General features: G+C 50.3%; 1 protein-coding gene across 1 annotated transcript in view; it reads right to left on the bottom strand.

The window, feature by feature from the left end:
- LOC123953923 (O-acyltransferase like protein-like) overlaps positions 1-16,165 on the bottom strand; it is a gene marked incomplete at its 5' end in the record, with an annotated part of 50,831 nt that overhangs the window by 15,578 nt on the left and 19,088 nt on the right. The window contains 4 exons of the mRNA XM_046024365.1: positions 111-224; positions 6,049-6,128; positions 7,901-8,066; positions 13,522-13,623. Coding sequence (XP_045880321.1) covers positions 111-224; positions 6,049-6,128; positions 7,901-8,066; positions 13,522-13,623 — 462 coding nt within the window. The remainder of the gene's footprint in view (positions 1-110; positions 225-6,048; positions 6,129-7,900; positions 8,067-13,521; positions 13,624-16,165) is intronic.

Here is a 16,165-nt window from a genome sequence, read left to right as displayed (position 1 = left end):
AATGCACGCGGCACAGACTGCCTGGTACAGGCTGAGCAGCCCTTCCTGGGAGGTCCTGGCTCTCCCGAGGCCAGGCTCGTGAGAGCAGCAGGCTGGGAACTGGGGGTTACCTTGCTTCTGACGGAGCTGCGACCGGAAGGGCATAAGCCAGTGTGAGCAGAGCTGTGGCAGTGAAAGATGCCAAGAACAGCATGGCCCCGAGGAGGACAAGGACATGTTTACTTCTGCAAAGAGAGGACATGGACAGAGGCTCCCTTCAGTTTCCGTCACTGCAAAGTCTGTGGCTAGGAAAGATTTGAAAGCTTGGCAATCAGAGGCACTTCCTGCTGGGGCTGCCTTTTGAATTTCCCCCATCTTCGCTCTGAAATTTATGATGCAGCTCAACATGAGACCATGCCTGGAAATGTCCCTCGCCACCCACGAGGCACTCTATGGACCTAAGAGGTGGTTGATTTAGGAGAGAAATGATAGTCAGGCACAGGGGGACACAAGGAAGGGAATAGCAGAAGAGGGGAATCCAGGGGGTCTTCTCCCTCCCAGATGCGGTCTGAGACAAGTATCTGGGTGTTGGTAGTTGATACGGGGTTGGGAATGAGGGATGGGGTATGAAACAGGGAAACAGGGAAAGCTAATACAAGGATGTGCTATCAAGGTAGCTAATGCTCCATTCTTCCAGAATGTGCAGTGGAGCCTTCTGAAATGCACCTGAAAACTGTCTTGGGAGATGAAAGAAAGAAGCCTTTTCTAGTGTCTTCTATCCCCCATGGGTCAAGAGTGGGCCCACAAAAGCCAGTGCAGCCACACTTTGGGACTACACTTGTTTAAGGCCAAGAGGAGTGAGTTAGGGACACAGGCTCAGGGCAAGGCAAGGCTGGGTCCAAGATGATCTGCAGTGGTACAAAAAAATGCCAAACAGAGGTTTGGCAAGACTGTCTAGGCACAACCCTGCCGGGATGATGCCTCTGACAAGCCCATTCCACTGCTTGAAGTTGCCATGGTCCCTCGTGCAGAAGGGATCAGGTACCATTCCTATATCATGAGTGACACAGGGAGCAAATGATTTTCATCCAGGGTGCCAATTCTAGTTTAGTGTTGATGTTTGCAATGGAGGAGTGTTAGTTAGCTCAGTAGTACTGTGATTGATTAGTAATGTCTGCTGTGAGCATGGGTTGGGGAGTTATGACAACAATGATGTCTGTTTACAATGTCTTTTGCCGGACCATCTAGCTCTGCCCTCCTTCAATTACTGGCATTATAGATGAGTGTGTTCTCTAAAGAAAAGAGCCCTACCTTTTATACCTCCCACCATTTAGAAGCTAAATGTAGTTGCATGGACACATGCTTGGATAGGGCTGGTTTCTAGCTGAGGGATTGAAATCTGCCTTCCACAACAGCCTCTAGGAAAGATGCTGACATTGGAACCGGGGGTCCTAAGTCACAAGGACACTCAAGCAGGTCCCCAGTAGGTCTGGAGTTGGGAGGTAGTAAGACTTCGTTGCCTTAGGTGGGTAGTAGGCCATCCAATAAAAACCCACATCCACCCAAGGAAGTATTTGTTTAACTCCCTAGGGGACTTGAGCCCAATCTGTGGCACCCCCTCTCAGGAGTCAGAGAGTCTCCCCTGGCTAACCACCCAGATAAGTAAAACTAATAAAGCCTCCTGACATAGACTATTATGGGCTGGATTGTGTCCCCCCCAAAAGCCAACTTCCAGCACCTCGGAATGTGGCTCTGTTTGGAGGCAGGGTCTTTAAATTGATAATTACAGTAAAATGAGGTCATTGGGATGGGCCTTCATTCAATCTGACCAGTGCCTTTCTAGACCATGTGAAGACACAGGGAGAGGCCTCTAGAAGAAACCGACCCTGCTGACACCTTGATCTTTGACTTCTGATTTCCAGAACCACGAGGAAATAAATTTCTGTTGCTCAAGCCACTTACATGGTACTTTGTCACAGCAGCCCAAGCAAGCGAAAACACAGAGGGACCCAAACAGACAGGGAGAGAGTGACCCATGTCTCACCTTACCTCCTGTTAGTCCTTTGTCCTCCAGAGCTCTGAGCCACTAATCGGGGACTTTGACCATGGCACAAATGGTCCGGTGCCAAAGGCTTCCCTCTGCCAACTCGGGTTAGTGGTTATATTTTCTGGCTTTCTGAGGGGACAACTCCTGGGACAATGGGATTGAGAAAGTCCCAGAGCTTCAAGCAAGAGGGATGGTCCCTCAAAAAGGTCCAGTCAGGGGCCAGAGCCCAAGAGGAGGAAGGAATAGCAGAATGTCCTCCTTGCAAGCCTGTCGGCCCCCAGCATCCTGGCCAGGATTCCCTACAGGATTTCTCTTGCTTTTTCCTCACTAAACACCTAGACCAGCAACCAGCACCTCGCGCTGCAAAGGCCACCTCTGAGGAAGCCCGAGGAGGCTTGCCCTTCCCCCTCTGCCAGGGCTGCCGGGTCGGCTGAGGCCTCACACCTGACCCACCTCTTCCTGCAGGCACTTGGCAAGTTCTCCAGAGCCCTTCACGCAGCCACCGTCCAGCACAGAGCCGAGGTCTGTGATGGTGCCAGAGAATGGGTCAGCCCAGCTGTGCTGCCTCTCCCCTGAGGGAGCTCTCAGGGTTTGACTGCCTTGTGGGAGGGAGAGTGCACACCAGGGGAGGCCCTGTGGGCCTGAGCAGGTCTCAGCTCCTGCTCAGGGAGCCCCTCCCCTAGCAGCAGGAGAGATCAGTGACCCAGGAGTGCTGGGGGGGGGGGATCAGCCCACCCTTTCTAAGGGGTCGGGGACGGGGGGGTGGGGAGCGTGGTCAGGAGCCCAAAGCCACCGTTACCTCCTCTCCACCTTCCTTGCCCCTTTACCCCACCTTACCCCATGGTGGGGTAAAGGTAGGAGAGCTTATTTTTTTAATCTCCATTGCCAAAATAAATAGCAATATGATTATTAGATCTCATTTCCATCTTATTGCCCGATTTTATTTCAATCGCATATGCTTTTATCAGTTCTGTTATGCTATCAAAAATTGTACTCCCCACCCCTCAACACCCATCTGAGAAAAGAAGCCATTCGATTCAGATGCTTCTGTTTGGGGAGACTGGGTCGGGGGGGGGGGGACACTTGGACCTCTTGGCTCTCCCCACAGCAATCATACAGGGAGAGACACCCCCCCCCCCAGCGTTGGGCGTTTGCTCCTGTCTGCACACCCCCTCACCCACCTCGGAGGAGCGGAACTAGGAAGGGGTGAAGCAGGAAGTGGTGGGAAGGGGCGAGGCTGAGCAAGAGGAACTCGGACCCTTCAATCTGGGAAGGCCTTTGTTAACATGGAAAGGGTGTTTAGAGAGGAAGCCAAGGAAGGAGACTCATTGCCCAGATAAGGGACCCTCTGTGGAATAGGGACGGCGCAGAGGTTAGGGAGATGGCCCCCCTGAATGGGTTTGGGGGAGAGCCAGCCACCCTCCCCCAGTCCCTGCGAGACTGGGAGGGGACCCCTTGGTGACAGCAGCTGGGGACAATGGCGATGACATGGCGTCTCAAATAACAGGTAGCTGAGTGACATGGGGTCACATGTTACTTACAGGCGGACCCTGGGCTGGTCCCCATGTGTCTGATCTTCCTTTGTTCTCCAGCCCTGATTGAAGCACAACCGTCTCCATTTTATGGAGGTAAAAATGGAAGATGAGAGCCTTGCAACGTATCCTGGGTCCCCTAGCTAGTGACTTACCAGTCAGGATTTGAACCCATGTCTTCTTACTCCAACTCACTATCCCAGCAAACTGCCTTTGTGCTTAGTGGAAGCCATGGAACATTTTTTTAATGTTTAATGTTTTTAATGGTTAGTAAACAAACAAGTTAGAAAGCAGTGTGTATTTAAGATGTGTGAAAAAGCAGATTTCCTTTTTTTTTTCTTTAAGGTGCTTCATTCTTAGATTAAATTAAAATGAGATGTGCTCTCTTTCTCTCTAAAATGAATAAATAAATCTTTTTGAAAAATGAGGACGCATTTCCCTTACTCAGGAGGCTTGAGTGTTTGCATGTGGCAGGAATGGGCAACATCCTGGGTCAGCCTGTGATTTAAAGGTCTGTCCTGCAGAGAGTGTTAACAGGTAAGCATGAGGTGGGGCTGATCAACACTTACTTCAATTACTCAGGGCAACCCCTAGTAATTGAAGGCTTGCAAGTCAGATGTGAAAAATGAATATTCTCTTACATTCCAAAGTAAGAAAGTTTGTAGTTTGTTTTGTATTATTATTAATGTTCCATATTGGCAACAGTGTAATTAGATGGCCAGCGGACTGAATATTGTTAGACCTTTAAGGAAAGCAATTTGTCATTATGCTTCAAGAGCCTAGATGACATTCATGCCCTTTGACCCAGTAATTCCCCTTAAAGATATGCATTCTAAAGAAGTATCAGAGTTGGAGACAAATGACTATCATGAAAGTATCTATCGGACTGTTACTTATAAAAGCATAAAATCAGAAATAATCCAAGTATTTAACAATAGTTGAAGATAAGCACACATTAAAATTATGGAATGGAATGTGATGCACACATTGAAATTATGTTTACTTGGAAGTAAAATAATATAGGAAATTGGTTATGTCATAAAATTTCTAAAAGAAAGATACTAACGTGTAGATAGAATACTTTCATGTATAAAAAGCTGTGTAGAAAAAAGATCCTAAAAAAAAAAAAAAGAAAAGAAAAGAAAAAAGATCCTAAAAGTAAACACGATATTGACAGGGAATTCCCTTCTCCTTGAGTGAGGGATGGGTCAAGGGTGAGGGCTTTCCCCTCTTCATCCTATTATCTTGCAATGTTTCTTGAAAATGTATTTTTTTAATAAAGATTTTATTTATTCATTTGACAGACAGAGATCATAAGTAGGCAGAAAGGGAGTGGAGAACAGGCTCCCCACTGAGCAGAGAACCCCATGCGGGGCTCAATCCCAGGACCCTGAGATCATGACCTGAGCCGAAGGCAGAGGCTTAATCCACTGAGCCACCCAGGTGCCCCGAAAATGTTTTTTTTTTTTTTTTTAAGAAATATCTCTTATAATATGGCATGGAGGAGACACAGCAGGCTCTCTGCTCAGCAGGGAGCCTGCTTCTCCCTCTCTCTCTGCCTGCCTCTCTGCCTACCTGTGATCTCTCTCAGTCAAAATAAATAAATAAAATTTAAAAAACTATATGGCGTGGAAGGGTGCCTGAGGGGCTCAGTCAGTTAAGTGTCTGACTTTGGCTCAGGACACGATCCCAGAGTTCTGGGATCGAGCCCCACATTGGGCTCCCTGCTCAGTGGGAACCTGCTTCTCCCTCTCCCTCGGCCTGCTGCTTGTGCTCTCTCTCTCTCACTCTCTCTTTCTCAAATAAACAAACAAAATCTTTAAAAATAATTATAAAAAGTTATGGCATGTGTAATCCACAAGCTATAAGTGTCCTCATGAATTACCTTAAGCTTTTCTAGAACTAACAAAAATTAAGGTAATAAATATCCGAAGTGAGGTACAGGTACACTGATGCCTTGCCTGGGGCCCTGTAAATTACCTCACTCTTTCCGGAGAAGAATCACACAATATGTAACAAGCACCTACCCCTTGACCTAGTACTTCCACCTGGAAATAGGGCCCCAAGGAAATGAAGAGGGAAAGGCGGTATGTTCAAAGACTGTCGTCGAGGTATCATTTGGAGTCAGGACAACCTGGAACTAACCTGGATGGCCAACCACAAAACTGGCGCAGAACTTTGAAAACGGACAAGTATGCAGATCATGTCCCGATGTGGAAATATTACAAAGACCATTAGTGGGAAAAGCTGAGAGTGGATATCAACACGCACGGATTACAACTCTGCGAAAGCACCGAGGGATGCGGGCAGGACAGAGATCGGACGGGGGAGCGGAGCAAGGCAAACAGGGGAGGGGACTCGGTGTTCGGACACTTCTGAGAAGCTCATTTCCTAACTTGTGGAGGCTGCTCTGCCCAGAATGGCAGCGCTCGCTGACCGGTCCGTGGGAGATGGCCCACGGGGCGGCACACCTGTCCCAGGGAAACTCACTTTCTGTGGACGAGGACGATCGCCGGTGTGGTGAGATGGAACTGAAAATCGTTGGCGAGGTACCACGTCCAGCCATTACACTGAAACGAGAGGAGCAGAGCGACTCCTTTCCCTTGCTCCCCAGGCACCCCTCAGGGTCTCAGCTTCCCAGAGCTGGGGAAAGACTTCCCTGGGCGGGGCAGGGGCAGGGGGAAGGGGGCAGAAACTTCCATGGGAAGAGAAAGGAATTCTGAGTTTCAGGTGTTTCAAGGACGGCATCTTGTTTAATCCAGTAACAAGCCCGGGCAGTGGGAACAATGATGCCAGCTCACGAAATGGAAACGCAGACAAGCGTTCTCGCTTGTTGAAAAAAGCAATCATAGTTAAGCTCCCAGAACCCCTGTGGGAGTTCAATTCCATCCCACAACCCAGTGTAAGGAACACCCTGACATCCCGCCTTGTGCTCTCTTCCCTGCCTGGCCGGCCCTCCCCACCTCGGGGGGCGGAGTGTGTTCACTTAGAATGGAGGCCTGGCCCCTGACCAGCTTTTGGGGGAAGCCCCAGAGCTCCCACGAATGACTGGCAGGCGATCGTCCAGCCGAAGCGGCATGGTGGCACGGGCTGCCCATGTGTGTGCGAAGTGAGCCGGTCACCTGCATTTCTCCTTCAATGCAAGGAACTGCCTGGGCTTCAGAGAGAAAGGGCTTCTCCTTGTTCCCTCCAACTCCCCACAGTCCAAGGGACACCAGACTTATCCAGGGGAAATGACAGCTTTCCTTGTCCCCGTTAGAAAGAATTTCCCAGGGCCCCTGGGTGGCTCAGTGGGTTAAGCCGCTGCCTTCGGCTCAGGTCATGATCTCAGGGTCCTGGGATCGAGTCCCACATCGAGCTCCCTGCCAAGCAAGGAGCCTGCTTTCCCCCTCTCTCTGCCTGCTTCTCTGCCTACTTGTGACCCCTCTCTCTGTCAAATAAATAAATATATTTTAAAAAAAGAAAAAGAAAGAAGAATTTCCCATCGTGGGAAACCTTCGAGGACCCGAGGCTGCCCAGCTCTCACACTTGTGCTTCCAAGGACCTAAGGTGGGCTTTGTCTCAAAAGGAGGCTGGCTCGTGTCCTTGCCCCCGATGCCCATATAGGGCCCAAGCCCGTCTGCATGGGGCCAACAGCCCCGCCTGTCCTCCTCGGGCCTTGGCAGTTAGGCTGAAGGCAGTTAGGCTGCCATGAATGCCCCGTCCGAGCCGCTGGCGCTGGCTGGTGGAAGGCAGCCGTCTAGCTGGTAAGCAGTCCTGTGCGGTGAGTTGCCATGTGCTGGCCATTCTCTTTCCAGCATTGCTTCCAAGGCTGTCCATATCCTGTGCAAATATCAGCGACAAGATGTCCTTACAGCGATTTCACTTTCGTTTACTCCAAGGTCATTACGAGGCTATGAGAGCTTTGAGGAAACCCAGCCATACATACAGATGCTGTGACCGTCAGGTCCGGCTTGCAGTGGAAAAGAACTCATGATGGCCGAGAGGCAGTGCAACGTTCCATCCCAGTCACAGGCTGTCTGTGGGGAGGTGAAGAAACCGCCCTTTCTCTACGGGGGTGACATGGGCTGGAACAGGAACCCTGAGAGGGCAAGGCTGGCTGCATCCGAGACACGCACCCAGATGGCTGGTGGGCGATGCCCACTCCCTTGCTCCCTCCTCCCTCTGCTGCTCCCAGCAGCTCCCCCTGCCAGGACTGGTGTGCTAACGCTCACCCATCCTTAGGGGCTAGCCTCCCTGCCCGCAGCCCACCTTCCTAGGGCCTCACTGTTACTCCAGAGAATATGCCAGAACATGAAGTGAGACCCGGGGTTTGCTCATGCCCCACTGCCTGTTGACTCACCGCATTTGGGACCGCCAGGAAATCGTTGAGCAACAGCACATTCGCCCACCACGCCTGCCGGCAGTTATCCAGGTGGAACTTCGGCAGGTCCCAGACGGGTCCCCAAGGAACAAGGGAGAACAAGCCAACCAGCAAGCACACCGAGTACAGGTGAAGAGGCTGCAACCTGGCAGGGGTTGGGGCAGGGGGAGAGAATGTGACTCTGCAGTGGTTCCATGCGGTCCCCTGGGTGGCCCAGAGAGACGCTCCAAAGCGGGTTGTCTGGGTGAGTGACCAGCTCCCCGGCCACACCTCAAACACTCCGACATTCCTGGGTGAAAAATCGTGAGCGCCCACCGTGAGCCGGTTCCCATGTTGTGGACGCAAAATACCATTAGTCATGGAGCAAGAGGTGCGTGCTGGCCACTGCGTTAGGAGCTTCTCAGACACTTCCAAACCTCAGAACTCTCCTTTGGGGAAACACCAGCTCTATTTTATTGACGGGGAAATTACAGCTCTGAGATGTGGGCGACTTGTCCAAGGTGGTCCAGCCTCGGGGAGTGCTGAGATCAGACACCCGTTCCTGTTCTACCCCCCACCCCCCGCCGCCCCCTTGGAGGACGGGAACTTTCCTCCCTCCTTCTTTTCCTTCCTCCTTTCCTAGGGTTATTTCTCCCTCCCTTCCTTCCTACCCTAGCTCCTCCCAAGCAGGACTGGAAGCAGGCACAAAGATGATGGGGAAAAAGGCACAGGTGTCCTCTGGAAACAGAATTCGAGCCACATCTACCACTAGTGTTTGCGTTCTAGAAGCCACATTTGTCAGTCAAAAGAAACAGCTACCACGGGCACCTGGGAGACTCAGTCAGTTGAGCGACTGCTTTCCTGCTGCTCAGGTCAGGATCCCGCGGTTCTGCTCAGCAGGGAGCCTGCTTCTCCCTCTGCCTCTGCTCCCTCTGCTGGTGCTCTCTCTCTTTGTCAAATAAATAAATCAAATCTTTTAAGAAGGAAGGAAAGAAAGAGCTACAGTGAATTTTAATACTATACATTAGAGAGCCCAGTGTGTTCAGAATATCATTTCAATAGGTAATCAGTCTAAAAAATTAGCTAATTTACATCCTTTCTTCTTTGGCTACAATTTTTTTAAGTTTACTTAATTCTTTTTTTTTTTTTTAAGATTTTTTTTATTCATTTATTTATTTAACAGAGAGAGAGACAGTGAGAGTAGGAATACAAGCCCGGGGAGTGGGAGAGGGGGAAGCAGGCTTCCTACCTAGCAGGGAGCCCGATGCAGGGCTTGATCCCAGGACCCTGGGACCATGACCTGAACTGAAGGCAGACACTTAACCCACTGAGCCACTCAGGCGCCCTGACTCCCTCTTTCAAAGCCAGTGTGTACATTTAATCACCCACACGTCTGTGGGCTACCTGTCTGGTGGTTACCTGTCGGACCTCCCTCCCTGGCCTTGAGTTTAGAGGTGAGGTTGTAGCTGGGAGAGGGACACGATCCTGGCGTATATTCTGGGTGAGCTATGACTCCAGCCGTCTTTTAAAAGAACATATTGAGAGCAGGGCACGTGGCCCAACCGCATCTCTGAACATCTCCGTGGGGGCGCCAGGGCCCGGGGTGGGCTGTGACAGATGGAAGGGCAGGGCTGCTGGGGGGTGGGCAGCACCCAGCCTCTGGTCGGCACCGGGCCCCAGACCTGTTGGCCTCCTGTCCTCCCCACGATGATAGCGTCCTTCCTGGCATGTGTCTGGTAGGCTGAGGGCTGTGGGCATGCAGGGAGCAGGCGGGAATTGCAGATCACAGTCAGTCAGAAAGGACCGCGGGCGGTGCCAAGACGTGTCTCCCAGATCAGCTCAGACAACAGCCACGGAGCCTTCCCCGGGCCCAGGCCTTGTCACATCAGCCATCTGACCAGGCTGCCCTGCAGCTGCTCCCACAGCCTCCCAAGCCCCCCTTCCCACCATCTGTCACCTCCCTGGGGAGAGTAAGTCAATCCCCCTGCTCCCCTCAGAACCAGAGTTCAGGTCAGATGCCCTTGGGAGGGAGCAAGGTCCAGACACTGCCGCCCCCCCCCAGCGTGGCTATGGGGGTGGGTCTCACTTTGAAGAGCAAAACTACAGAAATGGGTGTTCCAGTTTTATCGAAATTTTCACACTGAGATCATCATAGAACTTCTCTCTTCCCTCTTCTATGGAAGAGGGGGAATGATAATTCCTTATTCCAAGGGGGATCATGATTCCTGCCTCCTGAGATTTTTGGAGACTCAAATGAGATCGGTAAGAAAACAGTGGGAAACACTGAAAGCATCAGATAAATGTAAGTGCTCTCCCTTTCTGTCCAAGGTTCTGGAAGATTTAAAGTCAAGGTTTTCGAAAATTAAAAAGTACAACTTTGGCTGTTGTGAGAGATGTGAGAAGCAGGCATTCTCATACGTGGGGAGGTGGGAAGGTAAATTGGAAAACGTCCATCAAAATGTTAGATGCACCAAACTACCAATTCTCCTGGTAGGAATTTACCCACAAACATGTTCACAAGAGTGCACAAAAATATATAGACATTGAACGATCGTCTAAGATAGCAAAAACTTAGAATGACCACCATGCCCATTAATGGGGACAGGTTAAACTCCTGATACTCCACGAACACATCACCGTCCAGGCAATGTTTGAAGTCAGTGAGGTAAGGTCCTTTCACGCAGAGAGACATGACATGTCAACATTAATCATTAAGCGCGAAAGAGCTACGTGCAAAATAGCGCAGCATATAATATAATCCTACTCATGAGGAAAAAAAAAACACCCAATGCCTATAAATACATGGAAAGTACTTGCAAGAATTCACAAGAAACTCTTAACAAAGGTGTCCTGCGGGGAGTGAGGCTGGGATGGGTTCCCCTACTTTCAGCGTATAACCTTCTGTTACACTTAGATATTTTTATCAGTAATTTTTTTTTTTACATATATCTATAAAACCCCCTGATTTTTAAAATGTGGCTCCTGGTTGGAATCATCACACAGTTTTAAGGGTTTGGAACTTCTACTCTCCTTGTTTCCTATTATGTAGTCTTTGTTCTGACTGACCCTGGGAAGCTGGGTTTTTGCATTTTCTTAAAGACGGGGTAGCTGCCAGCTGTCTCCCAGCGCCTGCCCTGTCCTCTTACTGTCAGTTCTCAGAGTGATTCTTGGACAGGTTAAATCTGACCATACCACTTCCCTCCGGAGGCTTCTTCTCTCCGGATAGACAGCTAAAGGCTCCTGGAAGCCCAAGCCATGGAGCTCCCGCCCCATCTCCCTGAACCCACTCCCTTCTGTTCTCCAAATCGACGGCTCCCTCCACTCCTGCGGGTTCTCTGTGGTTTTCCAAACACACCAACAGTGTTCCCTTCTCTGCACCCACTCCCCACATGGGCCCTTCCTCCCTCACAGCATGCTCTCTGCTTAGAAACTTCTTTTACTTCCTTTGACAAATGCCATCTCCCCTGACTCCCCTTCCAGAGGAAGACCGCATCAGGCCTCTGCCTCCCAGTTAGCACTTTCTGACACTTATCATCCTGACCCCTTAGACATGTATTTGCATGTTGCAACTCAATGTTACATATTTATTTGTTGATCGCCTATCTCTGTTCACTAGAACATAACCCCCAGGCCAGAAGACACCTGCCTGGCTACGGAGTACGGAGTCCCCAGAGCTTACAACAGTGCCTGGCACGCAGGGGGCCCTCAACAAAGACAGAAAGAGTGAGTGAACAAATGATCTTACTTCCAGTGCTCTTGGCACCAAGCAGGCAAGCAATCAATCATAATTGTGTAATAACAGTGGGTTTTGCCCACAAGAATGAGAAAAGTGTCTAGGGACGTGGCTGCTTTCTCTCTGGGTTTACCTTAGAGAGTGAGTTCAAACTCCATTGGTGATGCTTTCTCTGATTTTTCAACAAAGTTTTGTCCCACTTTGAACTCTCTCCTCCTGGCTCCGATGTGCCACTTTCCCAGAGCTCCCTATCTCAAGAACATCCCCACCATCCTGCCATGTCGTTCAGGCTGAAGATTTGGGTGTCCTTGATTTTGCCCTCTCTCCATTCCCAATGCCCATCACCAGTCCAGATCTGCTATTCTGACCAGATATTGTAATGATCATTATATGGGATCCTCACCGCCATCTTGCCCCAGAAGACCTCACACCCACACCCACCCACCCACCCACTCCCACACACGCAGACTCTTCCTGCCCCCACTACTGCTTTATCTGCCTGCTAAAACACGTCCCACTCCTCAATCCCCAGCTCTAGGACTTTTCTTCTGAAGCAGGTTTCCCAGGCAGAATCCACCATGCCACTGGATCCCAGAACCCACCCCCTAACAACCCATCAGCATCTCTCACTAAGAAACCCTGGTCTGAATGCCAGTCCTGCTACAGAAGACCACAGGAGAGAACAGGCCAAAGCTGATGCCACGTACCCAGAAGATATTGAAAGAATAAGCAATCTGTCCAGCATGGCGGACAGAGCTAGATTTAATAGTGTTTGGAAGAAACGACAAAGGTCACGGTGAAAAGAAATCAAGAGAGGTCTATTCCCTGGCTCAAACTCATTCTTAACCGATTTACTGGAAAGTTTACAAGGGATAAGAAGCAACAACAGGAATAATGGCAGCTTGTACTTACGGAAGGCTGACTAGGCGTCACATGCGTTTCTAGGTTCTTAGCACCCATCCTCTCTTTTCATCTGCACAAGAGTACAGTGACTATCACTGTGCTTCCCCTTCTTGAGATGAGAAAACTCAAGCACAGAAAGGTTGAGACAACGTCTCGAGGTCACACAGCTGGCAGAGGCTTGAGCCAGAACGCAAGCCCAGGTGGACCCACTCCAGGCAGATCTCCCCCACTTCATTTTTCCTAGCCCAGAAGACTGTTTCAAGACCCTCCTGCCTGCTCCACAACAATGAAGTGTAACGAGGGGACCCTAAGCAAAGAGAGCAGCTCCAGCCCAGCCAGCAACAAACCATGATTTAGAGAAGGTACAAAAGGAGGGTTGGGCGACGTGAGTGGAAGTTTCCTCTTCTCCCCACTGCAGGGTGTGTCTCATTGCATCACAGCCTGTCTCCTGTCCCACAGATTCCATACTCCGTCCCAATACCATGTCCCCTCCTGCCCCAACCATCCACACACTCGTAAAGAGGACCACAGCCTCCCTGCCTCCCCATGAGCAGAAGCACCATCATCGCAAGCATCACCGGCCCATCTTGTTGGATCTTATTTTATTTTTATCATTACCCTTAGTACTCTGAGTCACGGCAGCCAATTCCTACCAGTTTATAAGAGCCACACACGTGCTCCCGTTGGGTACACATTCCAGGGAAAGCCGACCGTACGTTTATTGAAATCTGATGCCCATGAGCTGAAGAATAAGGTTGTTTTCGCTGGTTTAATATAGCTCAGTTTCTATTTGGACGAACGCCACGACAATTGGTATCTCCCACTGCCAACGGCCATTAAGCCAGCAAAAATCAACTTTATGAAGAAAACCATTTCTCTCTGTTTATTTTTCTTTGAAAATCATTTCAAAAGAGGGCTGAAGACTCAAAAGTAATGAATGATTAGGCAGCAATAATGCATTAAGGGATGAGCCAAAGAGACCTACCTTAAAAGGCGGCTGAGGACGAATCTGAGTACGAGGCTGAGGGTCGTTCCTTTGTCTGAATTCTCACGTAGCTTTAAAAACGACCTCACACTTAACCAGCCACTGCGAGAGAGAGAAGACTAGTCACGGGAATTGCTTACCAGTGATACAGTTCATCTGATGATGAACTTGGTTGTCTGTATCGGGGTCCAAGAAGAGATGCTGTAGGGACAGGATTATCTCCATCACTAAAACAATAATAGTTCTTTTCCCTGCTCATGCCATGGGCATCGCCTTGAGCTCAGCATCTTCCCCACCAGGAGACCCAGGCTGAGGTTGCAGCCACTCTCTGAAAGGTCACCAGGGACCACGGCAGAGAACAAAGCGTGCTGGAGGGCTTCAAACCAGCAGTTAAATGCTCGAGCCCAGAAGGGACCTGTTTAAAGTTCTTAGCCTACTGGCAACGCTAGGTGCCCTTCACAGGCAGACCTACCTGCCAGTGGCCAGGAAGCAGACCAAGGGCCTGGCGGGAAGAGAGCCAGAGGTATTTGAACAGCTCTACGAGCTATGACATTAGCCTTTAGAAATGATAGCATCCAAAGCCACGTTGTTTTCAAAGTACTTTTGCTAACGGTGTTGTTTTGGCTTCAAGAGCAAGACCAGAGTCCTTTGCCATAAGTGTTTATGGAGCGAGTGATTGGTCAAAAGAGAAGATATTACCATCCCGGCTTTCCTAATAGGGAAACTGAAGCTCGAAGACTCAGGGGGTTGCCCAAGATTCTCCACCAACACATCCCGATGCCAGATTTGTTACCCAGAACGCTCAGCTAAAGAAACAGGCTACATCTCTGAGCTCTAACTCGACGATAAGCAAGTTTGGGAGGGAGTTTCCTGACCTTTTGACATGGATGCCAATGATCCTTGTGGGTGTCTCCCTAAGGAACAAATGCATTTTCGATTGCAAAAGAGGGCTGTGTGTGTGTTAGAAGGGCTCAGGGAGGGTTAGAGAACGTCTTTGTTCTCTGCCAGCATGACTTTGCTTTGAAACGCAGCAAGTCCGAGTCACTGGAATAGGAACACAATTGATAGAGACATGTGGAAAGGAGCGCTGAGTTGTGGAAGTGGGACGGCCGATTCCAATTCCGGCCTCCTCTCCATTTCAGGAAAGAATGAATCAGGGTCTATCTCTGTGTGCGGGCAAGCACCATCCTGCCGTTCCCTTCTTCCGGGGGCCAAAGAGAAAGGCTGGCAGGGAAAACGGGCTGTGAGCGGGAGACGTCTCTACGGGATGCTGGGAAGACCCAGAGACCTGACCCCAGCGGGGAAGAAGACAGTCCTGTGGCAGAGACGCGCAGAGGTTCTGGAGCACATGGTGGGTAAGCCGCACTTTGGCCCGAAACCAACATGTTTCAGTTCTAATTCTAACTTTCCTAGCCGGAGGGGACTGGAACAAGTTATTCCATCTCTGCACATCAACTTTCCCAGCTGTAAAAATGGGCATGACATTGGTTCCGACTCCCTGGGTTCACTGTGTATGGAATAAAAGACTTGTAGGCTCTTAGCATGGGCAATACTAGGAATCACTTAGTAATAGTCCCATTGTCCAAATGAAAATTATATTTAAGGGAATTTGTACATTTTCTTTTTTTCTTCCTTCCTTTCTTTTTTTTTTTTAAGTTTATTTATTTAAGTCCTCTCTACCCCTCATGTGGGGCTCGAACCCACGACCCCCGAGATCTAGAGCTGACTGCTCTTCCAACCGAGCCACTCTGGCATCCCAATGTGCCCTTTCTAGAGTAAAGAGAATGAATACAGGAGGGGAAGGAAACCATTCCCAAGACAGGCAATGAGAAACAGAAGCAAGGAGGGATAAAGAGAAGAGACGGATGTCGTCGTCTCCTGGGCTGAGTCAGGGGCTGCCCGCTTGCACCCACCGTCCTCAGCTCCTCCGGCCAGGGCTCACGCTGGGGTTCTTGGACTCAGGCAGGGGGCAGCAGCACCCCAAGGGATTCCTTCCAGCCTGGGCAGTGTGATTCAGTGGGCCTGGGATGGGTCCGGGAATCTGCTTTTGTAACAACCTTCCAAATGAGACTAGTACAGCTCAGAACCACTGAGCAGAGGCCCAGCACTCCCCGGACCAAGCCGGGGGTCGGATATGCAGTCCTTACAATAAAGGGGCGCCCCTGCATCGTTTTCTTCGACATCTGAAATTTCATAGCCTTGGCCTGTGCTGTGGGTATCTCAGGGCTGACCCAATGGCGTCTCTGTTGTCTCAGAGATTCGCACCGATAGTCCAGGCATGACCAGTGGCTTTTCAGGCCTTCATTCTTCCCTCCCGGTGGCAGCCCTCCAGCTTGAGATCTGGCTCGGGTTCCAGCCGTCCTGATCCGTCCTTGCCAGCTTCCCTCCCATGGTTTGGAGCTCTGCCAATCAGCCTCATCCAGCGTTCGGTGTCTTTTTCTTTCTTTCTTTCTTTCTTTTTTGCCTTGTTCTTACTAGTCCTCTTGCCAGGGACAGAGTTCTGGACTTCGAATGCTGTCCCTTGGGCCGACCTCCCCACCCCCAAGGGGCCGGCCCAGGTCTCCCGTAGTCGGGCTTTGCCTGCCTGGTTAGACCCAGCTGTGCCCTCCTGGAAAGTCTGGTGCCTGATGGTTCCCCTAGCCCT

This window comes from Meles meles, chromosome 12, assembly GCF_922984935.1.
Source record: "Meles meles chromosome 12, mMelMel3.1 paternal haplotype, whole genome shotgun sequence".
Taxonomy (NCBI): domain Eukaryota; kingdom Metazoa; phylum Chordata; class Mammalia; order Carnivora; family Mustelidae; genus Meles; species Meles meles.
The sequence above is the reverse complement of the archived record's forward strand: the minus strand, read 5'-3'. Positions and strand labels throughout refer to the sequence as shown.